This window comes from Anser anser (genome assembly GCF_964211835.1).
Source record: "Anser anser genome assembly, chromosome: Z".
Taxonomy (NCBI): domain Eukaryota; kingdom Metazoa; phylum Chordata; class Aves; order Anseriformes; family Anatidae; genus Anser; species Anser anser.
In genome coordinates, this window is record NC_139723.1 from 47,374,081 (window position 1) to 47,401,651 (window position 27,571).

General features: G+C 37.8%; 1 protein-coding gene across 8 annotated transcripts in view; it reads left to right on the forward strand.

The window, feature by feature from the left end:
- Positions 1-27,571, forward strand: part of PRUNE2 (prune homolog 2 with BCH domain) — a 140,756-nt gene that overhangs the window by 73,895 nt on the left and 39,290 nt on the right. For 6 of the 8 annotated variants that reach the window (XM_083816555.1, XM_083816557.1, XM_083816559.1 and 3 more), the window contains exons 7-10: positions 8,224-8,382; positions 9,249-15,780; positions 16,232-16,815; positions 16,930-17,060. In XM_083816555.1, the coding sequence (XP_083672681.1) occupies positions 8,224-8,382; positions 9,249-15,780; positions 16,232-16,815; positions 16,930-17,060 (7,406 nt within the window). Of the gene's footprint in view, positions 1-8,223; positions 8,383-9,248; positions 15,781-16,231; positions 17,061-27,571 lie in introns of all 8 variants that reach the window. The other 2 variants (XM_083816553.1, XM_083816554.1) reach the window with 1 other exon arrangement.

Here is a 27,571-nt window from a genome sequence, read left to right on the forward strand (position 1 = left end):
TGAGCTTCTAGTTTGTTTATGCTAGACCAACTTTATCCATACTCCAAACAAATTATCTCTTATAATCACCAGCCTGAAGATAAATCTCTAAATGTTTTTCTGATGATAGTGCTGTGGTTGGCAGGTGTTAGAAGTGCCTCCCAGGGACAAAGATTGAAGATGGGCTTGTTCTCACAAATCCTTCAGGCGAGGTTGTTTAGCTTTCTATCCTGTCATCTGCAGAGGAGCCTTGTATGGTGCCCTGCTAATGAAATCTAATAGGCAAAGGTCATATATCTTTATGAAGAAAAATGCAACGCTGGTGAGTGATAAATGTGCTCCATGGGGTTCAATGGACGATGCTCAGCAATAAAATCCGTGTTTAAACAGTGTTTCAAACTGCTTGTCATATCGCTATTTTTTGTGCCTTAACTACTTTTTTTTTTTTAACATTTCTCATTACAAGTGATGGAATTAGATAAATACAGAAATAGTTGAATATGTATGCAAAGTTGTCTACATAATTAAAGAAATAAGTAGGGACTTTAACTGGGTAATTATTTTTGAGTGTTCATAGCATGATGAATAAGATAGCTCACATAAACGTCCATGTCAGTATTATCCCTAAATATTGAATTTAGTTATAAAACACCTATTGACTAGTGATAGAACCAGAGTAGGTAGTGTGAAAGATGTGGAGGTTTAGGTAGGTTCTGCAGTCAGATAGTTGTAAATCAAAAATGTCTCTGATAAATGTCAAAAAAAAAAAAAGCAGAAGGAAAATATGAGGATATATATACAGGTATAAGATTGCAGATAAAACTTTTAAAGAATGCAAGTCAGTCCCTTTAAGAAATTGCTAATCTGAAGTTAGAAGGAATTAAATAAACCAGATATTGTTGAATCACTGCTGTTTTTGGAGAAGTTACCAGTTCATTTGCTATAGTTATACTGCTGAGCTATAAGACAGTTCAATAAATCAACTCAGGCTTGATGGATTCTACAAACCATTGCAATGAGTGCGTGGAAGAGGAAAGAAATCTCTTAGTATTCCCTCTTTGACAAAAGGGTATGCAAAGAGCCTGAATGGATGAATGGTTGATTAATTTTGCTAGAAATTTTCTTGACAGCCAGAAATGTGTTGGTTTTTTTTTGTTACCATGTTTGCATGGGAGTTATTTTGTAAGGTATGAATTATGGCTTATGAATTTACACCTGAGACTTAGCTGGCTAAAATAGACAGCTCATGGTCAGTATATAGATGCTTGTGATGTGTCTTATATTTTAAATCATCAGCTCTGGCAAGGCAGCCTTTTGCTTGTTGTCACTTGCTAATCAGTCAACAGTGAAATCAAATATTGTATGTGATTAAATGAACCTTGTAACTGAAGTGGTAGGTTGTGTCTTTTTCAGTATTTTTTAATTGATTTACAAGCTGTGGAAAAATCAGTTGAGATAACCTAGCATGAGAAAGCAGAATTATACAAAGGAAAATAAAAAGTATATCCTATGCTTTAACCACATGGCCTATTGAAAACTAAGACGTAAGAATTATTGTTTCTTTTTTTCTTATAAGTTTCTGAGACAAATAATATATTAGATTGTATATACTATTCTGTACTTTAGCATAGAGGTTTTTCCTCTTCATTTTGTATATATTATATGCATATTTTTTACAGGTGATGTTTGCGTTTAAGTGTGGTGCATGAGCAGATCCCAGAATCCCTTTACCTTTAGACTTTGGATACTTACACCTGTAGTTTCAAAATACAAGACTTTGCTTTCTGTGCAGTTTGCTCCAGAAAAGCATGTATGTACTTACCTCAGCCTTCAAAATGATCTGGAGGGAATACGTTTTACCGTAGTGTGAGTGCATTTACCTGTAGCTCCCTTCTTGCAGCAAGTCATATTGCTAAGATTACAAGTTTTCTAGTTTGTCCTTTAACTATATTATGGAGGCTGACTTTTAAAGACACACTTCAAAACAGAGGTGTCATGTCATTCCCATGCACATCGCAACAGTATTCACACTGTTACATGTGCTTCTTTATACGAAGGACTTGATGCTTTTTATCTCAGGTAGTAATAGCAGCACCTTCTCAGGACACCTCAGTCCCTTCTGATATGTTTCATTCTTTGAGGGTATGTGCACAGACACCAGGGAGCATTTTGAACTTTGTATTTCAGACAGTTAGTTATACCGCCTCAGCAGTCAGGGGAGATTGTTTTGCTTATGAATAAGAATTTGTGTTCCTCCAGCTGGTGGTTCCAGTTCTCATTCTTGGTAGTGAACCCTGGCGATGGCAGGTGCTCCAGCAGGAAGGAGAATGTTCTAAACCAAATGGGACATTATGGCATCCCTCTGATATATGGATGTCATAATGTGTCATGATACGTGGAGACGTGGTACCCCAGCAGCTAAATTCAAAATGTGAATAGTGAATTTTCCTCTGAAAATGTGGAATAATGGAACTGAAGCTTGGTTGCTTGCCTGAGCAGATTTTAATATATATATATGTATTTAATTTAACACAGACATCTTTGTAAGTACTAGTAAAACACAGATAAAAATGTGTGAGCCTGAATTTGAATACACAGAGTTTGTACTTGTATAAAGTGTGAGGAAAAGCGTAGTTGCAATCTTCATTCATGAAGAGTGGATCATTGCTAAGACATACTAAAAAAAATAGAAGAGTGCTGTAGAAAAGGCAGTCCAGTGTGAAAGAGGCTAAAAACACTTCCCTTGAACAAAGCATGATTATTTCTTTTATTATAGATGAATTCTTTCTTCTTTGTTTTATTTTTGAGTTGTTCTGCCTTTGATGAAAATGATAGACACTGCAAGAACACAGCTGTCACCTACAGTAAAGGGAGTGAGGTCAAACAGACACCCATGACGAATTCTACGCAGTGTTTCACAGTCCTATACATCCTGGTTAGATTTATTACCAAGTTAAGCTAAAGATGCCTGAAGTTGAATGTCAGTTGTAATAGGGGACTCTGTAGAACAGCGTAGCACAACCTCTCAGATGCTTGTTCTCCTGCTGTTTGGTTTGGGACTGATACCTATTTCTTTTTGGAAACTTTGGGCAGCAGCACTGAGAGGAAAGGGCTGGAAACTGACTGCAAAATAGGCTGCTACGTCTGTTCTTTTCAGAAGAATGATAAATATTGGTATAGCAGTGCTGCTATTTAGTATATTGAAAGGCACACTAGAAAAATGTGTGCATTGAAATGTCTTTCCTCACAGAAGACATGAATTCTGTATAGTGTGTTTGCACCAGTGGTGTTGATACAAAGAAGAGGTCAAACAGTGAATACACTTGTACATGTTTCTGGTGTAGTCTTATAAGCACTCTACCGTTTATACTGTTTTCTGAGTTTTAGTGACCTTACCCAAAAACTTTTATAAAAAAAAATAGAATCTTTTTTGCTTCTTTTTGTTTGCTTGTTTGTTTTTTTAAATTTTATTTTTATTTTAGGCGGGGGCTTCTGGTAATTAGCTGGATTTACAACAAATGGCACACAGACTGTTAGCTCTGCATGTGTGCTATAACATTGGTGTTTACCCTATTATATTGCAATTTAAGTATGTCATAAAGTTTTATCAGTGATCACGCAGAAATAAACTGGAATGTAGAAGTACTGACCATGAAATATTAAGAGAATACAGTGTGAAACAGTATGTATTGACTTCTGGATAGTGATAATTGTTTTGATTGTGAAAATTGTAATGGGATACAGTGATATTCCTCATTTATATTTTGTGATGGTTGGGTATTTTTAGCAAATGAGTTGTCAGCAGAAAGGCTTCATTAGACCCATCAGGGTATCTGCCCATGAATAACGAATCCCAAACTATACTGACAGTTTCCTTAAGCCAAAATGATGGAGCACCTCTGACAAAAGCCATATTGTGCTCTCCATGTGAAGAGTGTGAAGAACAAAAGAGACAGTTTGTTCTTAATTTGGTCAGGTTAATATTGACACAGCTCAGAAGAATCAGGAGTGTGTGTAATATACATTTACAGTGATCACTTGGGTAATTGGCTGTTGGCTTCATGAATCAGAAATCAAGGGAGAAATTACAAATTATTTCTGAATATTTTTCAGAGAGTTTGATTAATTTAGAGGCTTGCACAAGTTTGTCATCATGTTAACTATTAAATTTAAAAAAATAGGTTACTATAATAAAATTGGGTTTCAGAGAAATAAGTTCCAATGTACGACCTACCTAAAATTTGTATTGCATTTCTCAACAAAAATGCATAATAACTGAAGGCAGGTCATGTTCAAAAATACTTCAAAAATCTGTGGATTTCTTAAGTTTTCTCATTCCATTTAGCTGAATGATTAAAAAAAAAGTTTCAGAATGTTCACCATATTTTTACGTTGTAGCACTGTATAAACTGTTTATATGCGTTAGACAAGCAAATGCACAAATTTATTACAGATGCTAAGATACTAAATTTCTACAGCATCTATATTGCTATTAACTATATTGCCAGTGTGTACGCAAAATACATTTACTATTAGATTCTACTTATTTCAGGTATAGTACATTTCAAGTATACCAGCAGTCCATTCTTTGTTATAGGATATTTGGAGGGCATTACAACAAATACTGCTTATATATGCTGTACCTGCTGTAGACTGCAAATATGAGTTAACATTTAAGCCAAACTATACTAATTAAGTAAGGAAAAGAAGTATAAAATGTATAACTGGCTGACCTTTGTCCTGGTTTGGCTCCAACCCAGTGTATTTCCTACTATGCTAGTTCATCAACACATTTTACAATGCTTGTAATTAATTTGGGATGTATCAGCTTAACTGTTAAAATGAATAGCATTTTTTTCATTTTTGAAAGAAATGTTTTATCTTCTGTTAGCATTTACAATATATGCAACATTCTGGTTATTTACTTAGGTTAGCAAATCTGTGGAAGAGTCCATATGTCTACTATATCTTTCAATACATAGTCTTTGGTAATTTATAAGATTTTATTGTTTATGAAAATCCATTTATTTGAATGTTTGAATGATTGTACTGTTTGAATTGTGTTGTTGGTATTAATTGAAAAGAGTAAACTTAATGGATGTTTTAGGGGGTGGGAGTAAACTAAGTTTTAAAAGTTGATTAGTAATATTTGTTAGCACAAATAAAATTACCTATTCTTACTTTAAAATTAATGATTAAATTAACATTTTGGTTTATAGCCCAGTCAACCAAAAAAATTCATCAGATAGAATGAGGATGCTGTAAGATGTATAATCTGATCTTGTCTTTTTTCATAGCTTAGTCAGCTGCATTTTCCAGCAAATCTACTTTTTGACCCATTCTTTTAATAACGTCTGTTTACCAAGTGTTCCATTTCTAAGTTGTTACTTCATTAAGTAACATTACTTCATTAATAGAGGTAACAACTGATGAGAAATATTTATTGTTAATTATTCAAATTACAATGTTTGGGAAAAAATAGCAGCTTACGTTCTCAAGTATAATTTGAATGTTAATAAGTGTTTATACAATAGTGGTGTGAGAAGCTTGTCTCTTCTTCCTGATTCCACAGAATAAATATAGTCTTGGGTTTCATACCTTTGCTCAATAATGACTATTTTATTAGGAAGTCTTCTGTGGGATAAAGTTTGTGGCGTAAAATTTATGAAATTAACTGATAAATTGGCTGTAATCAGCATCATTTTGCTGGACCTGGCCTGTGTTTTGACATACCTTAATGACTTTGTCAGTATTACTGCTGATTTGGTGTCACTGTAAAACATACCTTGCATCCTTAAATAGTCTGAATGTTTTGTTTAAAGACGTGGTGTACGGCAGTAGCATAGCTAAACCCTTTCCCATGCTGCTCTGAGCAGTCTCTTATCACTTGCTAGTGTTGCAGCACTGCTCTGTCATGACCCAGTAAGAAAGACATGCAGACTCCATAAGGTATCTTTTAAAATGCTGTGTGCTAGAGCTAATACTGCAAGGAGAGAACATTACAGATAATCTTATGTCCCTTTGGTTGGTTGGAACCATGAGGGGTGTAGCATCAAACAGGCTCTGACCCATTACAGCAAGCTGGACAGACCCTGACTACAGAATAGATTTCCCCGTTTTGCTCAGTTGAACTATTAAAAGTTTGTTTGTTTGTTTGTTTTTGTGATGTTTTGTTTTGTTTTTTCAAGGAAACAAGTTCATTCATTGTTTCTACTGTCAAACAGAAAGGATGTTCTCATGAGAACTCTGTGCTTCTCTGTTAGATAAGGGAAGGGTCAGGTGGATGGTGCAATAGCCAGTACTGAGTGGGAGCTGCCTGCAGGCTCCTCTCTTACAGTTAGGTGGTGGAGCTTATTCGGCGTCCAAAGACAATGTGCTGCACAGCACAGCCTGAGGGCCACGTTGTACGTGCTTCATGCACAGCTCAGGCCTGTGCCTTTTCAGATTCTCTCTTTAACCTTTAACGAGTCTCCTGATCAGGAGCACTACAGATAGCAAGGCTGGCTACTTTACCACTTCTGACTAATTGCTCTTTGCTGGCTGTCAGCCTCAGCACTTGTTCTAGCATCCTTGGTCTGTATTTTTCAACAGCATAAGACAAAGCCAACTCCTTTCTTTCAGCATGTGAACAAGAGAGTTACTTACGTGGCATTAAATTGTTGGTTTCTGGTTTTATTATACTGATTTATGAAGGTGCATTTTGGGAATACCCAAAGATAATGTATTATTTGTGCTTATTAAAACAGATATTTTAGTATGGGTGACCATTAGACGTTTTACATGCTGACAGTGCTTGTAGATTTCTTAAATGCTGGTGGTGGTCTTTGTTCTGCACAGATTCTGGGTTCTGAAAAGTTCATGAATATGGTTAACATTGCTTCTGTTTGTAGTTCCTCCATATGCCCAGCTATAGTAGTTGCTGTGAATATAATGTCTGTGATCAAGTATTTTCAAACTAATGACTTTACCTGAGGTAATGAATTATCTGAGAATAGGGATTTACGTAAGGCCATGTTAAGATCTCCTTTATTCTGCCAGAAATTAATGCAAATTAAGGTTAGGATGAGTATAGATGCAATATAGAAGCTCTAGGATCATGAGGCTTGAAGACTAGATGTTTTTTAGACTCATCATTTATCTACCTTATGTACAGTCACAAAACACCATACAGACTAGATCCACAATTGGACCACGTCATTCCCTTTGACCTCCCATCAGCTTGAATTGGCTGTGAGTGAGCAGCTGAGATAAGGAGTTATTGAGGATCTTATATATATTAAGGAGGATCTTCAGATAGTTTTGAATCTGTTCTAGTTCAATTTTTTTATTCCAACAGTTTGTAAGTATTCCAACTGTGTTTAGGACTGGAATAACTAAAGTCACTTTCCCATGCTTAAGCATGTTTTGGGACTTTTTCAAATATACCCAGTACCTGAGCCTTCAGAAAAATGTTACCAATTTTGACATTCAAACTTTATTCCCCATAATTCTTCACTGTATTTCCCTATTCAGGTTTCAGATCTGAATGTCCGCCAGTAAAATGATAGCTTGTGCAGTAATCTGCATGAATCTCACATAAAGCTAATTGTGAAGTGCTACGCAAACATCAAAGCAGAACTTCATTACTAATCTAGGAAAGAATCTACTTCCAAAGCATTTGACAAATAGATTGTTTTAAGTTCAACTTAAAGGGAGGGAGACACATTTTGTGGACATATCTGAGCAGATTAATGAATAGTATTTGTATATATCTTACCAAAACAGTAATTTATCAGGTAGGAGACAGATGCAAGGGAATAACATGCCAATCTGCATATACAGTTGTTTTGTGTTTATGATGAACTGCTGTTTATTCAGGACTAGTGTAGCTTGGCAGCATCAGAACAATTATAGCATATGACATTGTGCTTAGCTTGAAGTTGACAAAAAATTTCTCAAATACAAATAGAAGCATAATGGCAAAAGTAAAATTTCTGAAAATTTTTTCATTTTCCATTGTCTGAAGTGATGACTGAAGAGGGCTATTTGCACTTTGTGCATTATGTCCTCTGGTCAGAAAGAGGGATGTATGGTTTATATTGCAAAATCTAGATGATTCTACATTGCACTAGTCTAAGCGGAATTCTATTGCCAGTTACAGCAACTGAGGTATACTAACGTTTCTGGATATTTTCATTACAGATTTGGATGGGATGAGCTAGGAAAATATGCTGACGTTTCTTTACATTTCTTACCATATTTCAGGACTGTTTGTTACACAGGAGTCTCCTTGGTGATCTGAAAGCATTCATAGATAAATATGGGTTTGATGTACTTGTCATTTTGGCCAACTCTTTGTCAGACGAGGAGCAAATGAAACGGCAAATTGCAGTATACTCGGAAAACTTAGAGCTAGGCAATCAAGTAAGTACCTGGAAAAAGAATCTAAAAATGTTTTTCCTGAGAAAGTATTTTTTAAACTAGTTAATGGTGAAGTGCTGGATAATTAAGTGGAGCTAAGAAGTAACTACACTTGTCTGGAAACTGAGTAGTTATTTGAAATGTCCGCATTACTTACATGACGCAAAATGCAAGATTGTAGTATTTATGATTATTTCAGACCAACCTAATAAAAATGCTGAATAGTCACAAGAAATATAATAAGACAGAATATTTTTCAGCTTAGTTAAAACAGGATGATCTTTTTTTACTGGTTTTGTCTTGGTTTTCTATTGTGATCTACACAATCAAATCTTTGACAGTGGGTCATAAACAAACACATTGTAAACGGTAATGACCAGAACTCATGTCAGTGTATTTTATTGCTAAATAATTTAAGCTCTGAAATGAACCCAAATTATTTCTAGAATGTTAGTTTATCCAGTCAGATGCTGTCCATTTTATTTCCCATATTTTTGTTCCCAAACTGAGGAATTCATTCCAGGGGCAACTTCTTGTACCTTTTTCTTGGTCTTAAAAACTCAGAAATCTTAAGGCAACAACTAACCATTTATTTGGATTTTTTTTTTACTAATGAGAAGTGAACTTGAAAGTCAAATACTATAATTTCAAGTAAACATTCTGACCAGTTACATAATACATATTTTGTATTAAAATTTAATTTTAATATTCCGTCTATTTAGGGTTCATAAAAAGGCTGTTGTAGTCAAATGGCAAATTAATAGGTTAACATGAATAGATAGGTATGATTATTGCACAGTGAAGTAGACAACACTGTGCCCTGGTACCTATGATTGCAATGGCATTTGAAACATCCTATTTTTCAACAGATTTGCTGCGAATTAGAAGAATGTCAGAATCCTTGTTTGGAGTTGGATCCTCTAGAATGTGGATGTGACCAAATTCTTATTTATCATCAAGAAAATTCTATGGTGACCTGTGATCAAATTTTTCTTCTCATTAAGGAAGTCATAAATAGAAGACAACCAGAAATGGTATCAAACAGTAGAACTTCTTCTACTGAAGCTGTTGCTGGGAGTGCTCCACTTTCACAAGGATCTTCTGGTATTATGGAGTTATATGGTTCTGATGTAGAACCACAGCCCAGTTCTGCCAATTTTATAGAAAATCCTCAAGATCTAAATGGATCCATACAAGCCCACGTTGATCTTAATGTAGATCTTGTGAGTCCAGACAGTGGGTTGGCTACCATTAGAAGCAGCCGGTCTTCCAAGGAGAGCTCTGTTTTCCTTAGTGATGACAGTCCCGTTGCAGAAGGTGGTGCTTCCCATCATAGTCTTCTGCCTGGCTTTGATTCCTACAGCCCTATTCCTGAAGGAGTAATAGCAGAAGAACAAAAACCTCAATCTAGAGACAACAGCGACAACTTTGACCTTTTCAATTTTGATCTAGCACCTGTGGTTGCAGCTCCATCTGAGTCATCGTCTCGTTCTGTTGACTGTTCTCCAGCAGATGACTATTTCCTTAATAGTGATTCATCAGAAGGACAACAACTCACTGTGCAGAAAGAACTTGATGAGGCAAACCTTTTAGAAAGTGATACAGCGAATTATTCAACTGACTTACTTATGACAGCAAATGAGGAAGACAATTTAGCTGAATTTGATGAGAATCCAGGAGAAATGTGTGAAAAGGCTTCAAGTTTGATCAACTTAGTTGAAGGTGATTCTTCCTCACCAGAAATGTTGAAATCTTCTGATTCAAGAATTCCACCAACTCCTATGAACAGTCTAGTAGAAACTTCACCATTAGATAATGGGCAGCCTTTGTTTTTCCCACAAGATGTCATTAAAAAAATTAATGAAATAGATGACACAAAGTATTCTCAGTCTCGTGTTAGATATGGAAGCTGGTGGGATGGTTTTGACCTAGAGTCCCGAAATGCCGATACATGGAGTTCAAGTGAGCAGGAATCTGTATTTCATAGCCCTGTCTTATGGAAGGATTGCAACACAAGTCCATTGCTACGAGAACATGTTGACAGAAGAGCATCAGATTCTGTATTCCTCCAAAAGCAGCCAAAGCAAATGGAATACATGAGACCAGGTCTGTGGGATAATCAGTTTAAACAAGACAATCAGAAACAGGAGAACAAAGAGGAAAACAGTGAAGATTTGTGTTTGCAGGCTACTTCTTTAGAGGAGACAGAGCAAGAACCAGAGAGTTTTACTGACCCATGGAGGGTCAGTCAGCCAACACCTGTGATGTCAGATGCATGGTGTAGTAGTGAAGGGAAAGTTAGTCAGCTAGCTGGAGACTCTTATGAAGCCTGGATTAAATTTGATGCAGAAGACATTGCTAGATCCTCAGAAAATTTATGGAACATGCCAAAACTGGATAGAGAAAAAAAATCAGTGAATGTTCCTGAGGAATGGGCCATATCAAAAACTAGTTTATCAGATTCTTCAGAGATCACAGCAGACAATGAGACTGAAAATCCACCTGTCCAGGTATCTCCAGAAGCCTGGGATAAAGAAAGAGATTATTCACTAGAAGAATATGGAATATCTGAAAATACAAATTCTGGTATCAACAATATGCAAAATAATTCCAGATTACAAATGGAGAAAAACACTCTGTTAGGTGATGCTAAACATAGACCAAAACAATTTGAAAATATAGAGGCCTGGAATATATATGATAAAAACATCAGGAAAGAAGTAACAGAAATAGTGGTTCCCTGGGATGGTACTTTGTCATATAAACGCTCAGATCTTAGTTCATCAAACATAGGTGAAGATTTAGTTGTTTCACCACCAGACACCAGTTACTCAACATCTGATTCATATATATCACCTACATATGTGGAAGATGAAGGAGAAAATGAGGACAAAGATTTTGACCAAGCAACAGTTACTGATAAATTGATAAACCCAAATTTGGTTGAACCAAAAGCACTCGAGAAAGCGAATAATGAACCATTATCTCCTAGAAACATGCCTTTTTCAAACCCCATGGACACAGACATCTGGAACACACCCCTAAATAATGTTGCCCAGTTACAAGAAAGAAATTCTGAAATTACTGCTCTTTCTACCTCTGCTAAGCCTTTACTTAATTCAGAACAGGCAACTAATCAGTATTTTTCAACTGAGATATATAACAATGGAAATAACGTCCCTGTATCTGAAAACAGAAGAGTACCACCAGTATACAATCAAACAGTGAATGACTTATCACCACCACAGAATGAATTAAATACTGGACAGACTTCAGCTGGAAACATAGAAACAGTGACCAGTGTTCTTGTAGAAGACACGGACACATCTATGCTGAGTTTAGATGCTGGGGATAGTTTGGCTCAGAAAACATGTGACATAGGAATTGAACTACTGAGTAAGGAGGCACCAGAGAATACTGGTGATGTTGATGAAAAGCTGGATAGCCAGCATTCAGAGCAGCAGCTGAACTCATGGAGTTTACAAAGTGAACAGGATTGTGAGGAAGGCTGGGACAATGTCGTTGTCATCTCTCAGGAAGGGGAAGAGAAATACATGAGAACAGACGACACAAATGGAAAGCAGACTATGTCTGACATTTGTAACAAACCTGTGCAAGATGACAGTGAATTTTCATGTAATGCAGATTCAGAAGAAAACAGATTAACTTCTGAAGTTCTCAGCTCCCTAGAAAAAATGAGTAGTGTTAGTCTAGAAGACTTAGTCACAGAGAATGAGTCATTTTCCAATGAAATTAATCTAATCAGTCATGAAGAGAAGAGAGAATTGTTGCAGAATGTTGCAGAGTCTTCTTTAAATGTTGCTGAGGAAGACAGGAATTATGAATCTTTGGGAGACTCCAGTCCACAAAACTATAGTTATAGTGAAACAACTCAGCCACTTAGTGAGAAGGATGAAAAGGAGACTACAGTTACAGAGGATGCAATAAGTCCTGAGATGGAAAATATCTCTGAAAATTCTCATAAGGGTAGTGATAATCCTGAAAATAATTCTTCTAAAATGCCTGGAAAATCAGGCATCTGGAATGACTCTGGAAAGACTGTTTGTGACTTAGCCACGTCGATTCCTTTGATGAATGAACCACCAGAAGCACTGGGAGAAGTGGGAGACAGCTTACATAACGTGGTTCATAACCATACAGACATTTCTGAGTTAATATCTTTTGAAAATAGCTCAGAACTAAGCAGCACTCATGAAAAGGTTTTCATAGTTGAGTCTCCACAAATTAACTGTCAGAAGAGTCCTTCTGCTGAATATGTCAGTGTTCCTGACATCACAGATATGTCTATGGTGGAAAATTTATTTTCACATGAAATAGCTTCAAGGAGAAATGAAAATTCTGAAAATTTAGAATCTGCTAATAACCTTTGCAGAGAGCTTTGTGTAACACTTAATGACAGTTTTCCCAAAACTGCTTGGAATTTACAGCAATGTGAAGATTTGAAATCTTCTGCAACAAATTCTGAGACAAGTGAAGTCCATGAAATGGCAAACACCACAAGCAGCATTTCAAAGGATATACAGATCAAAAGTTATTTGGAAGAAGATAGTGTATGGAGTGGTTCAATGAATGATTATACACACTCAAGTGGAACAAGTCCTGATTTAAGTGATGCATCTGTGAATGTGTGGGGAGACCTTCCAGTTGCCAGTCATCACAAAGAAAGTAGAGATACGTGGGATATTAGAAGTGACAAAAATCTTGAGGATGCTTGTAAAAGAAAAGAATTTGGGAATGAATTTCAAGAAGGATTTGAAACAAGTGCTGAACAGAACAAAGTTCCTAAAAGCTTAGATTTTTGGAATGCCCATGTAGATGATGATACTGTATCTTCTTTATCAAGTCCTGAAATAAATGAGTATTCAGAGAATTCAGAGGCATGTCCAGAACTAATGAATGAAGATTCCACTTCTGAAAACAAAGCATCTGAAATTGGAGAGGATTATGCACAATCCAGTGCAAGAAGTCCTGAAACAAACAAAGATGATTTAGACGCGAAAACTGAGGTGGGAGAGGAGATCCAGACAGATGTCTTAAATGAAACAGTTAAAGCTGGGAATGTGTCACAGGAGAACTTGACTGTAATGAAATATAATGAAAATTCTGAATATTTAGATCACTGGGAAACACTTCAGAATAAAGATGAAGTGAGTATTTTCAGTGAAAAAATGGGTAGCACAGAAGACTCACATTTGTATCAAATGGATGAAGATACCACAATGACTTTTGCTGTTGGTGATAAGGAAGACTATTCTTCAGAAGCTGCAGATACGTGGAGTATGTCACTAGAAGCTGATTTAAGAACTGATCCAAAATCCACTGTAGGAACATTTGATTTTTCACATGGTAGTTCAGAATGGTGGAATTCACCAACTTGTGAAGAAAAGTCTGTGGAAGACCAGTATTCTCTTTCAAGTCACTCTGTAAAAGAGCAATTAACAAACAGTAAGGAAGAGTCCTGCAGGTCACCTTCACAAGATGAAGAACTAACAGAAGCGCATTTTGTTGAAACAGATAATGATAGAAATCAGCCTCCCCACCTTTACTGTGATGGAGGAGAAAATGAAAAACTAATATATCCTATGAATAGTTCTGATAGTCAAGTAAATCAAGACATTGTAGAGTTCAAACAATTTGATCCTTTCATACTAGATAAAGAAGAAAGGGTCTTGAAAGAGCAAATGTTTCCTGCAGATGAGGGAAATCAATTGACTTCACAGAATCCTTTTTCAGATTATCAACAAGGTATGTCAAGTACAGCAGTTCAAGAAAACACAGTTCTTGATCTACCAAAAGACAATGAAAGAAATGCAAGTCTCATTCCTCAAGAACAACAGCCAGACACCTGTGAAACATCAGAAGTGCACACCCCCCAGCCAGGTGCTTTCCTTGTAGAAGACTTATCTTTTGAAATGACAGAGAAGTCAAGTCCAGGATGGAGTGTATTGGTTCCCCAAACTGCAGTTATCCCAGATATTTTACAAGATAACACACAAGAAAGTAATCAGTTGTTTTCAGTGGAACCTGACCTGTGGACTAATGCTGAGCAGCTTGTCACTTTGAAATCAGATAGTGAAAATCCTGATCTGTTAAGTCATTGTGACCAAGACAATAGTTCTGAGGCATCAAGCAGTCCAGATGTGTGCCAAGAGCATGAAGTTAAGCATTCCTCTATCCTGTCTTCTCAAATTAGCATGGAGCCCGAAGCTGAAGATAGTCAGCTGATTCACACACAGTCAAATATGAGTGAAGATGCAGATGCTGATTCAAAGTGTCAGTTCTTAATGCAGAAGGTAGAGGCAGAGTCTGAAAGTAATGGTCCCCAAGACTACAATCAGGGAAAGGATGATGAATCCTATCAGTTAGACTCTTCTAATACTCAGGAGCCTTCAGATTTTGCAATTCTGAAATGTGGTCTACAAAACGAAGTTGTTACTGAGCCGGTTGAGTCGGTTGAAATCCCCAGTGAAGTTTTAGGAGCGACGTCCTTAGATCTGAAAGACACATTCCATGGAAGTTATACTCCTGAAAGCCGTCAAGGAACACCATCTGATTCAGCTCAAATAGTGACCTTCCAAACACATTTTGTTCCCATGGATTTCAGTCTACCTGATAGGGCAGAACAAAGCCTACAAGAAACGAATGCTTTGGCTGAAGCTGGAATATATTCTGCTATTGACCATATGACAATAACTGGTGATGAGCTGGACGTACCAGAAGAATATGTAGTTGGATCTGAGACAGCGGTAGAACATAACATCCTTAACACACCAGTTGTTAGTACCCCAGTGAGCACATGTGGTGAAATTAACATACTGGAACTAGCAGGCAGTGAAACAGCAGACAGGGAATCAAGTGATGCACAGATATTCTTTCCCAAATCCTTTCTTCCCGGTGATAATGAAGGCCGTGAATCTGATTCAAATAATCAACTGATTGATGACATAGTGAAAGAAAATGAAGATGTAGCTGAGAATGATGTTCCTGTGTTTAAGGAAGTGCCCAGTGATCAGTCACCAGCAACATGCACTCCACCATCCTATGTGTCTTTTGATGCCGAACCCTCTAGCAGCAGAGAGTGTAAGAAGGACGAGCTCTTGTTACAGCAGCCATTTTGTGACAGCGTTTCTTTGGAAAAGCCTTTACCACTGCTTACCCCTTTAGAAGCTGCTGAAGGCATCCTAATGATCAAAGAAAACAGCATCAAAGATCATCTATCCAACACATCAACAGAGGGTCTTCAGGAGAATTGCACGTCAGTACCTTCACTCTTAGAGCCTGAAGTAACTCTAGGAGGTTCTGAGATTCTGAAAGGAAAATCTGAAGCAGACACAACTGATATCGACTCACCGCCAGGTGGAGATAAAGAATCACCTGATGGTAAGAAAACCTGCACTCTTTCCAGAGCAAGTTCATAGGACAAAGAAAGAGGGAAATGTCTGGAGAATTACTGCTGAATGTTGAGGCTTTGAGTGAAGTTCGAAGTTTGTGTCCCCCCGATGTACAAAGCTCGTTAACTGGAGAACACCTCTAGCATCACGCTTCTAGACAGATCTAAACCCTTTAAACATTGCAGTAGGGACGTTACTTCTGTTGTTCATACAGGGTCTACGGGACACTGAATCATTTGTCCCTTAGGAGTGATTATGGTGTTAATGTATAATCTTTAACAATAATAATGATGATGATGTTATAAAATTCAAGTACACATTAACAGAGGCTCTCAAAGCAAACTGAGAAGAGCTCTTTCACAATACTGATTTAAAGAGATCATGGTGACTAAAAGGATATTCAAAAACTAAAAAGAGTTTCTGTTTGCCTTTTTTTTTAGATGCTGGCACTGACTCCCTGCTTTGTAGGAAGAATACGCCAAGAAATTCCTCTGAGAGCCCTGAACTGGGAAGTACAGAAAGTAAGGAAGATGTGAGGATACAAGTGCACAGAGATCCAACTTCACTGGATATGGATTACATCCTTGTTACTGAGGAAGAAAATACACTGTCAGAAAAGGATACACTTGAAACAAAAGAAAGTGATTTTGCATTACGAGAGGCTAATGTAGCTGAACAAACAGAATTGCATGAACGAATTTCACCAGGCTCCTTGGATACCTTTCAGCCGATCTCCATAATAAACAAAAGGGAAGACCAGTCTGTTTGTGAGACTGAATGGGACTTAGACGAGAAAAGCTCTTCTATCGTGCCCAAAAAAGTGGATGATGAAAGGAGATCACAGGAAAGCTGTGGGCAAGATGAGGGCTGGATTATATTGGGCCAGAATGAAGTTAGTGATGTATCACCTGCAGAAATTTCTGCCGAGTCAGAGATGACAAAACCAGGGTCTGGACATTCTGGCAAAGAACTGGAAGCTGCCATAGCACAGGAATTGATTCTTGACACTCAAGCAGAATCTCAGGTAGAAATTTCTGTTCCAAAATCATTTGAACATGAGGGCTGCTCTCCCTTGGATGGTCTGTCTACTGAGGACGAGAGTATGAACATCACAAGAACACATGCTTTTGTGTTGCAGGTGGCTGGTGGTGATGCTCAATCAGAAGCAAACTCTCAACAGAGTCTCGGAAATAACATAGCAACAGAGCAAGAAATTAAAGAAGAAACAGTGTTTCTCAACACTGAAAGAAAACTGAGTCAAAAATCAGGGTAAGGAAGAAACTACTCATTTCCTTTCAAAAGTCTTCTGTTTACTCATTGTCAATGTTATTAAAGTGTATAAGATTACAAATTGATGGCAGGACTTTCAAGTCTGAAGTACTAATTTTATTTATGTGGTTTAAGTATCTCTATATTCCTCCCTGGGTTAAAACAGTCTTGATTCTTGGTCTCTCGAATATGAGTCAAGTTAGGACTCTTGTAATGCAGGAAGATAGTAACGCCACTTCCTTGCAGAAATAAGTCCATCTTCATTAATGAAGTCCCACAGACTCATAATCTGCCTTTAAGTCTTAAACAGCTGTGGCCAGGGAACCCCCAGGACCGCTACTGCTGGTATTGCTCATCCAGATGCAATGCCAGTGATGAGACTGTGGAGGCGCTGAAGTGAAGTACTATTCCTGCCTTGTGGACAAATGTTCGGTAGGAAGATGGGAGGGGATAGATACCTAGAGTCTGAAAAACATACTGCTTATGGAAGAAAGAAAAGGATGATGAAGAATTACCGTCTTTGCAGTTATTTTCAAGCTGTAGCAAGGTCAGAGCAGCATTTCTTTCTGTGCTGACTGGCTTGGCAGTTTAGACGGTATAGGTTGAGTATATTTGTGCCTCCCTTCAAGTGGACGTGCAGCCTCTGTGTAGGCAGAATCTATCACCAGACAGAGAAAGAGATGACCCTGGCTCTGGACTCCATGTGCTGTAGCGCTTTGGTGCTTCTGTTGTTGCCTCCTCGTCTTTTACAGCCAGGAGGTTGTAACAGCTACTGTACACTTACAGGGTAGCCACAGAGATGCAAGTGTGGAAGTTTGATCTCCTGGGCATCTTGCAGTTTTACAGAGAGGAACCTGGCGGGGTGTTTATATGGTGAAATTCTCATGAATAGCAAAAGAAACTTCCTGGTACAAATAAAACTGAGGGGTGTAACTTCTTCATATGCGTTTCTCCTTTTGAGCTGCACTTACCTAAAAGAACATATGTGGTATGAAACATGGTAACATGCTCTTCTTGTAAAATGTAAGACTGATTTTTTTTTTAAAGTTTCTCCTAAGCACTTCAATGTAGACTACATAACACCTTCATAGCTGCTATTATCAGGTTTTGATTGACTAGCAATTTATTTTAGACCTTATTTTTTTTGTACTTTCACTAACTATTCATCAATTTTAGCAGTACATTTTTTCCCCTTAAAGTTTGCATACCTGTCTATGACAGTACAACCCTGACAACAACATGTACCAATAGTCTCTGATAGAAGAACACTGCTTTTTACTAACCCAGAAATAGCAGTTCAAGTCCTATTAACATTTTCAAAATGAAGAGTTCAATGACCGTGGCTTATCTTCCCTCAGACTTGTTAAAATACCTCCTCTCTAAACATTTTCGCACATTTTTCAAAGAGTGTGTTGTTAGCACAAGATCAGACACTGTTAAAGCTGAGCTGTTTTTAATACACAGTACTCTCTGGCTTAATTCTAAACATATATATAACAACATTACTTGCAGGCTTAAACTTAAGCACCTGTATAGGACTTTAGGTTGTTTTGACAGAAAGTATTCTGGGTTATATACTTTACTCCCCAGCTCTGTATCTGGCTGAAATTGCCTCAGTTTCTAGGCAGACAGTACTGAGGAGAATATGTGACAAGAGAGGCTCGGTTTCTGTGGAGCAGTGACAACTTTTGTTGACGCAGGTTAGCATTTGCTGCCCTCAAGAAAAAGGCAAGTCTTCAGAAGTGTCAGCAGGAGATGAGTGCCACCCAGTTCTGTAATGTCTAAAGTAAACTAAATGCTGAGTGCTTGACCCCGGAACTATCAAAAATAAACTAGTTGGCACAACATTTCCGTTCCACCCCATCCACCAAATTTCTAACTTCTATTCTGGAAGGAAAATTTAAAAATTTGAAATCTTCTACAAATAGAGAAATTTGGAAAAAGCAAAACAACCAAAATCCCCAAGGAGTTGTTTGGAATCCACGTTAGTGTATGAAAAAGTGGCTTGAGATTTATGTTACCTAGGAAAACTAACATTCATTGACTTTGGAATGGTCTGCTTGTTAGGAATAGCCCACATGCTGGAAGCCTTCCTCTCCATTAGCTTTGCAGGCTTTCTCTGGGAGTTTGTCAAAAGCAACTCATTCAATGAATAAAACTGTTGGTTTTTTGACAGATAATTTCTAGTGAAAATCTTTAAATCAAAAAATTCTTAATACCTCTGCTCACAATAAATACTGAATGGGACAGGAAATAGGAGGGGTTGTTTAGATGTGCTGGCTAACTGCAGGCTTGCAAATCTCACATGAACAAATCAGCTGTCAAATCCTTTGTCTCCCATTTAAAATAAATAAATAAATTAATTAATTAATTAGTTAAACACAGCCAGATGCTGACCCTGCTTAAGTCACACTGACTAATTACATGCAGGCAGCGTCCCAGGGTTTGAGTTGCCATGCTTACATGCCAGTGATGCTAACATTCCACAGGTGAAAAAGAAAACTGGTCCAGGTGCCTGCTTGTAAATGATTTTTACAAATCAACACAATGGAGTTGAGAAAACTTTAAAGCATTAAGATTCCTTGTGAGATACTTCAAAAAAGACCCTGATTTTCAAACTTACACTGGCACTACAAAAAACACCCCTATGGTCATGGATTTATAACTTCTTTTTTTTTTTTTTTTAAACATCCTTTTGCTATGAGTCGCTGGATCCACTTTGAGAAGTGCTCTGCTGTTGCTTAGGAATTTCTGTTTATCTCCAGAGTAAAAACTTGAATCTTTTACTACAATAGTAGTTTGCATTGACGTTTCAGATGCAGAACATTCATTATTATTAGTGCTTATTATATTCCCTTAGACTGATTCCTGAATTAAAGTAAAAAAAATACTGGACCATATTATTGACTATTAAGTGTGTTTTCAGCTAAATGCCTGGTGCGATATGATGCATCACACAAGGAAAGAACACAGCAATCCTTGGTCTAGAAGGCCTGGGGAAACTTCCATTGTGGGATTTTTTGTTATCTGAATCAACAGTGACTGTTGTATGTACCAAATGTATTTTCAGTGGCTATTTCTGTCCTTAATGGTAATTAAGTTGAAGCCCAGAGAAGTAAAGAAAAGCGAAGAAGTCATTCAGCATCTGCATTAACAAACAATTATGGAAGCCCAGAACCATTAAAATCTACTTTACTTTGGGTTTGTGTTTTGTTGTTAGATGTTTTGAGTTGGTAAGGTAGAAACTCTAATGGAAGTATTCTGCACCATTAATATTATTCAAAATATTCCTCTCCTGGGAGGACTTCATACCTAATAGAGATTGCTTTATGGTGCAGTTTTACCCTCAGGTTCCCCTGTGATTTGTAGCTGAAGTTCAATAAACTTATAATAAGCTGATATGTTTGGGTGGTTGGATAATAACTTTTTAGCTAGTGGCAGAGACACATGCAGATGTTCCTACAGATGCCCATAGCATGGCCATGGAGGTTTTGATCCCTTTGAAACCAAGGAAGACACACAAAGAAATATTGTAGTAGCATATTAAAAACACGGAAATAATTATTTCTGGATTATATGCCAGTTTCATTAAACCTCTTGCATAAACAACTGAAGAAACAGCAACTGATGTAGAAGCTTGTAATTAGAGACACTAATGCATTTCAGAGACACTTTTAGAAACACAAGTTCCTTCTGAAAGTAAGTACACCTCAGTGGTGCAGCTTGCAAATCTGAAATTAATTGACCTTCTTGGCCAGCAAAGCTTAAAACAATGTGATACAGTAGAACTGTCAGCCCTATGGGAGGTTGTGTCACTAGTGTTGTCATGTGAGAGAAGAAACTCTCCTTTTCTCTTTGTATCGCCGTAGAGTTTCTGGACAACCTGATGGTGCTCATTATCAGGCTCTGATTCTGCCGAAGATCTACATCTCTGAAGCAGGCTTTTGGTAGAACTGAACCGAAGTCTGAGAGTTAGAGACATGTCCTTCTGCCTAACTTCTTGTACTTCTGAAAGGCCATAATTTTGACCTAGCAGTTCCTTTGATGCTTCACTAAATGTGACTCATGCTTTGACTGAAAATTTCTAAGCTTATGCTTAATTAAGCCTGCTTTGGATCAGAAAATTTAGGATCCTTTATCTGAAGGTCTGGCTGTATAGCTGTGCCCTGAGCACAGATTACATTCTCTGTTCATTTTTTTTTGTTGTTTTGTTTTTTGTTAAATAGTTTTGCTTTATGCAATTACGTTTGAATTCAGGGACCAGAACCTGTAACACCCTTCTCTGTGACAGTACTCCTAGAAGTGACTTCCTGTCATTTCAATCACAATCAAGATCTTTCTGTAGTGCATACTGTGCTTCTCCCAGGGAAGCTTTCCTTATGGCCTGCTGGTTGTTCCACAGCCCTTGGGGGTTGTATAGAAGGTAGGTACCTTATTTTTAGGCATGTACTTCACCTTCACATCCTTAAATATGGCACAAACACAGTATCTCTGATGAAAAAATGAACTTGTTATTTGTACTGAAACAGATGATGGGGGCATCCCAACCAACTGATAACTGAATTGGTAGTCCAAAGTTTATGGAGTTACAGAGTTCGTTTACGCAAAAACTGTCTTCTAAGCCCCTTTTTGAATCTACAATTTATTCACGTCACAGTTTAGGTAAAACTGAAGTTCTTGCTTGCTGAACTGAAGTAGGTGCTGAAGTAAGTTGCTTGAATAGTGGAATAAGGGTCATTGAAGGATGCAGTTTGCTATGTGTTGTTTTTTTTTCACTCATCCAGAAAGCGTCTGTCATTTTGGCTATGAAAATTGACTGTTATGAAGAGTGAATTATAGTTTTGAAGCAGTAAGTGTAAACAAGGAGAATGAAGAAGTGTATTAAAGACTTGATGTCTACTGATCACTGCCCCTTTCATTCCATTGTCAACTATAACAGATCTCCAGGGTGTCCAAGTGAGTTTTAAGAAAATCTGTGACATGGTGGTAAAGCTCTTCCCTCCTGTTCTGTTTCTCTGCTGGAAAAAAAAAAAAAAAAAAAAAAGCAGCAGGAAGAGAAGAGAAGTATGAGGATGCTTGCTAGTGTTAGAGCACTGAAGAGAGGATATAAATCTGTCTCACCAGAAATAATAAACAGCAGGGGGTTATTTGGCCTCATGAAAAAGTACAAAAAGATTTGATAACACATTATTAATGTCAATCTTTCTAGAAAGAAAACAGCTTTTCTTTATGGCTTTCCATATGTGAGCAGCCAACAGTGACTAAATTTAGAAAGGAAGAATTCATGCAGCATTATACAAATGTTGGGTATGCAGGATAACATACTTCACTGCTGCTGCTACTGGAGGTGAGCCAAGAATAAAATTTATGAGGACTGAAGGTAATTTTCTCCCTGATAGAATACTAGCCTGTCTTACATAACTGTGTGAAGCTAGGTGCTGACGCAGTAGTGGAGAGCCAGAGGGAGAATACCATGCTAGCTTTTGCATATCTGCACACTTCTCACATCGTGTGATTGTGTATACCAGATCATTCCCTCTCTTGTCTTTGCTATAGGGAAGGATTCTCATTCTTTCCTTAGTAGGAAAAGGTTGAAAGAGCTGAGGGAAGTACTGTGATGTATTGACTAGAGGGGATAGTGAGAGCAATAGAGATAAGGGCATTGAAGTTTGGAAGGTTTGGGGGAGACTGTCGAAAATTGGTGGCAAAACTGAGTGGCAAAAAAATAAAGAATTTCTTTGAACAACTGCCAAGATTTATTTAATCCACTAACAACAACAACAAAAAATATTCTCCTCCTGATGTTCACAAAGAAGCAGGAATCACTCTTTTCTGCTCGCTTGCACAGCGAATTTTTGGAAAAGTTACTTCTTCCAGTGCCTATGTCCAAAATAGCTCACTGTAACCATTGCCGTGCCCAGTACTGTAAGTAAGCCCTAGTTTGCTTCCTGTTTTAATGGGCAATACAGTCTGCTATATTTCGGAAGCCTAAAGAATTGAAAATCTGTTGTAATTTAAGAGGCCACATTCTGCAAAGTAACCTTTACTTCCCTTTGGATGCCTGCTTCCTTTTTTTCCCTGCATGCCAATGGGCCTGTCATCTTTCACTCCTGTCATTGTTTATTAATTGGCCAAATACAGTGGAAAGCAATTCCAGGCACTCTGGGGACCAGACATGCAGCTTCAGTGGTGCTTCCATCTCCTGATGACCTCTGCGATGATGGACTTGAAATAGGAGTTGAACTCAGGTCTCCCACTTGGCAGTACAAAGTGTGACGATTCACTAAACACGAGGAGCATGCTTTAAAGGTTAAAAATAAACATGCAAGGAAAGAAACAGCAACTGAGAAGGTTGCTTGTAGTCACTTCCATGTAAATGAGAATTAATGCATTGTAACAAAAGTAAAAAATAGATATGAAACTAAACAAAAGTTTTGATTGGCATGAGCAAGAACTCGTTAGGATTACTGGCTCAGAACTTGAGATTTCAATTGTCATCCAAGTTGACCGTTGCCATCGAAAGATGGGAAGCTATACAACTGATGTATTTTACACTGTTATATATTGTCTAATATAATTGGTGTAGTAATATACATTGCATACTAGAAGTTATATGTCATACATTATACTGTGTAAGGATGTTGCTTTTGTGAAAATGAAAGAATCACTGGGACAGATTCAGAGCAGAGAACTTTCCGACAGTATAGGTATTAAATTAACTAAAATATTTTTTTTCTAACAATCTATTTTTGTGTCAGCAAATCTCACTACTAAGTTTTTATTTTAATTGATGAACGTAATAATATATGCTGTTCATGCATGTGTTTTCATAACACCATTTCTTTCCCTATACTTGATTTGGCCTATGAAGTCATGACAACCATATTTTTTGTTATCAATTTTGGGGTGATACAGTATTTTCCATCACCATCTGGAGGTTGAAAATTAATTAAAACTAAAAACCCAGTTTTCCATTGCAGAGCCAGCTGTTAAACAATAGCAGAAGCCAATATGGTGATGATCCCATTTTTGTAAAAACAGCATTAATATTTATATGCCAAATACCAAGTAGTTTAAAAATCTTTTAGCCTTTTAAGAGGACAGCACTGTAGTGATAGTCAAACAATTTAAAAGGGAGGAAAAAGGTATTTACTCACTTGAGATCGTGAGATTTTACTTAAATTGTGAGAATGGGCTGACAGATATGCTTTCTTAAGCCAAAAAGACCTGGACTACGTTTGTATGGTTTAGTGGCCACATCAAAAACTACCCTGCTATTCACAGCCCTACATTTTTCTGATTTAAGTCACTATCTAATTTATTCCAACCTTTGTGATCAGTGACAAGATTTCAGCCTGAAGCATTAGTGAGCTGTCAAACTTAACCCTGTTAATGCAAAACCTGACTTTTACAGTGAGCCCCAGTGAATTTTATGGGCCTCAGCAAAGACTCCTAAAATCTCAGAGATGATCTGTGTCATTCTGAGCACACAGGATGAAGGCTGCAGCTTCTACCATTTTGCCAGTTTCGTAGCAGTCATTCAGCTAATGATTTCTATTGTACAGAAATACTTTATAGCTATACTTCCTGTATACAGCTTCCTGGTGTCTGCACTTATGATCTCAAATGAATTAAAAATTGTCCACTTGAAAGAGTGCTTAAGAGTATCCCCATCTTTAGGAATGTTTAGTAGTTAGGTGGCAGTAGTATGAAAGATCACATTTTTGCAGCAGTGTCGTCTTTAGAAAGTATATTTTCATTTTGGTGATGATTTTTGTGTTTCTTTAAATGCTTGGTGTTCATCTGTTGTTCTTTAAAACAGTGACTGGGGACTGATTTACCAGGACATCTGCGGTAGACTGGAAGTTTTTCTGTAGGATTACTAATACCATGACGATCAAGATAGGAACTACTGAATTTTTGTTTATGCTGTGCTGTAGGTGTGCATGGAGCTGTACTGAGAAAAGAAAATATGGTTAGGTTTTTGTTTGTGTTTGATTGCTTATGGCCTAGAAATATGAGGTGGAAACATCTCCAATTCTCATTTAGGTCATCTTCAAGGAGGGGTTTCATTGTGTGAAGGGACAAACTAGCTGAAGGTTAAGCAGTCTAGGGCCTCTTGCCTTTCTAATTTACCCGCACTGAGCAGTAAGGGAACTGGATTGAAAGCTGTTTTCCATTCAGAGTAAACAACTGACATTTCTAAGGGCCATACCCCCAGCAGGCTTTTATAAAAGGAGGCTGTGGGACTGCACTGCATGGGAACAAATGTCCTTCCTTCAAGCAGACCCCTAAGAAACACAGTCGTGATCACAGGCTACAAGCATTGCTTCTTGGTGCTGATACAGTTTTGTCTTCCCAGTATTCACCCTGCTTTGTGAATTGTGTTTAAAAAGAAAAAAAAGATTTGCATATGCATTCCCATAGCTGAGTTGCAAACTGAACAAATTATGTAAAGCATGTTTGAATATGCATGTGCTCTATAGCCATCGATGCAAACAGAAATGAGGGCTGAGATGGGCTGAATCCATAAGAACTTTTGTCACGCAATCTCTCATCGCAGGCTTTCCTCAGGCTCTGAAATGAAACAGTGGGGAGCTTTTCACTGCAACCAGCTGACTCGCCGTGTAAAAGTTTGGAGATGCTGTGACAAAGCTCCGCAGGGAACGTAAAAAAAAAAAAAAAAAAAAATTTCACGGCTAAAGCACTGTTCTGTGCTCGTCTCAGCGTTCCCTTAACCCAAGCCCCGTAGCTGCTGGTTCATACAGCAGGCTATCTGAAGGCAGGTGATCACCCGTATTTAGCAGTACCACTAGTCACATGACAAGAAAATGGTGGAAGATCTGTATTCCTAGCAAACTGCTACAGAAAGAGGGATGCTGAAGTGCAGCAATAAAGCATCTTCACTGTTTTCCCAGTAGAAAGGCCTCTTCGAGTCTTTAGAAGGTAAGCGTCTCTTTACACCGAGAGGCTGATACGCAGGTTTTCCAATTAGCGGCTCTATTGTTGCAGTTACTTCAGACAGAAAAAGGGGAAATGTTTGTTAGCAGGATGCAAAACACCCTGGACCTCATTACTGAAAATCAGGCAGCTGTATTTTAATTCTGTTGCAGCTCTTTCTGAGAGAAGCTTGCATCGGTTCAGCAGGATTTCTTTTGTCTGAGTGCAGACATGGTATTTGTAATTAGGGAACAAAACTTCACTGTACAGTCACCTAGCACTTTAGATTATTTTCAGTTTGTTTGCCTGGCTCTGAGGATAGGGTGAGCAAAAATGAATGTTGGGCTTTGTCACTGGATAACTTGCTTTCTAGGCTGTTTAATTACTAGCATAGCAATTGTTTGTGATAGCTCTTATTGTGGACTACTTGACAATGGTATTGTTTTAATTTTCTTGCTATCAACTGAAATGTATGGTTTTTGAATTTATTTGCAATAGCCTTTTATATTGTTGCAAGAGCAGAGACTGTAATCTTGGAAGGTACGTGACCAAGGATGCAGCGATAATCTCAGTGTTAAGAGGACTGAAAAAATACTGCAGAAGTCGTTTTGTACAGGCACGGTTTTTGTTTAAATCTAACAAAAGGAGCTTGATTTGGCTTCATTCAGTCATTTGTATTTCCATTCATGATGAAGGAATGACAATATCTTTCAGTTTTAAGTGTGATAAACAGACAAATGATAGTGATGTACAGGGGGCACAGAAAATTTTCAGAACGTCCAAATATCACTACTTAGACCAACATGCAAGGAAATACATGCAGGGTTGGTAGGTGCATTTAGCACTGTAAGTGAATAAGGGGCAGGCAGAGATGTCATCTCTGGTCTTATCTTTATTAATATGCTTGGGAAGCAGAGCTATGTCGAGAAAGGGAGAACGCACACAGCTCCAGCAGCACTGTCAGGAGGCATTAAGGCAGCTGCGGGGAGCGGGAGGAAATGACACACAAATTCTTACCCTGCCAAGATACTTCTCCAGGGCTGCTGTGTTCCCCCACCTATTCTCTCTTGGGGGACAGGGGTATGCTGGGGTCTAAAATAGCCTCTTTATTCCTGTCTTTAATGAGTCTGTCCGCTATTTGTCCCTGTGTAAACCTGGACATTGCTGTAGAAAGTTCGTGTAATTAGAGACAAGCCTAGCATTGGCATATATTCACTGCTTAAAAAACTTAGATCCTACTACAAGCAGTCTTTTTTTTTGCTTTGTGACATTCCCATAATATTCAGCAGTAGCAAGAAAACAGTGTTATCTAACAGTTATGTTGCATGTATAGAAAGAGAGGGGAAAAAATGATGTTAAAGTACAGTCTTACCATTCAGATAAAATATGTAGTGCACAGACTTATGAAGAAATAATGTATACATGAGAATATGATTCTGACAGCACTTGTGAGCTATTTGTATCACTGTAGTGTCCCCAATATCAGAGACACTTCCTATCAGGCCCTGTACAAATACTGAGGAAAACATGGTGCTACAGGAGCAGAATACAAGACTGAGGTAGAGAAGGAG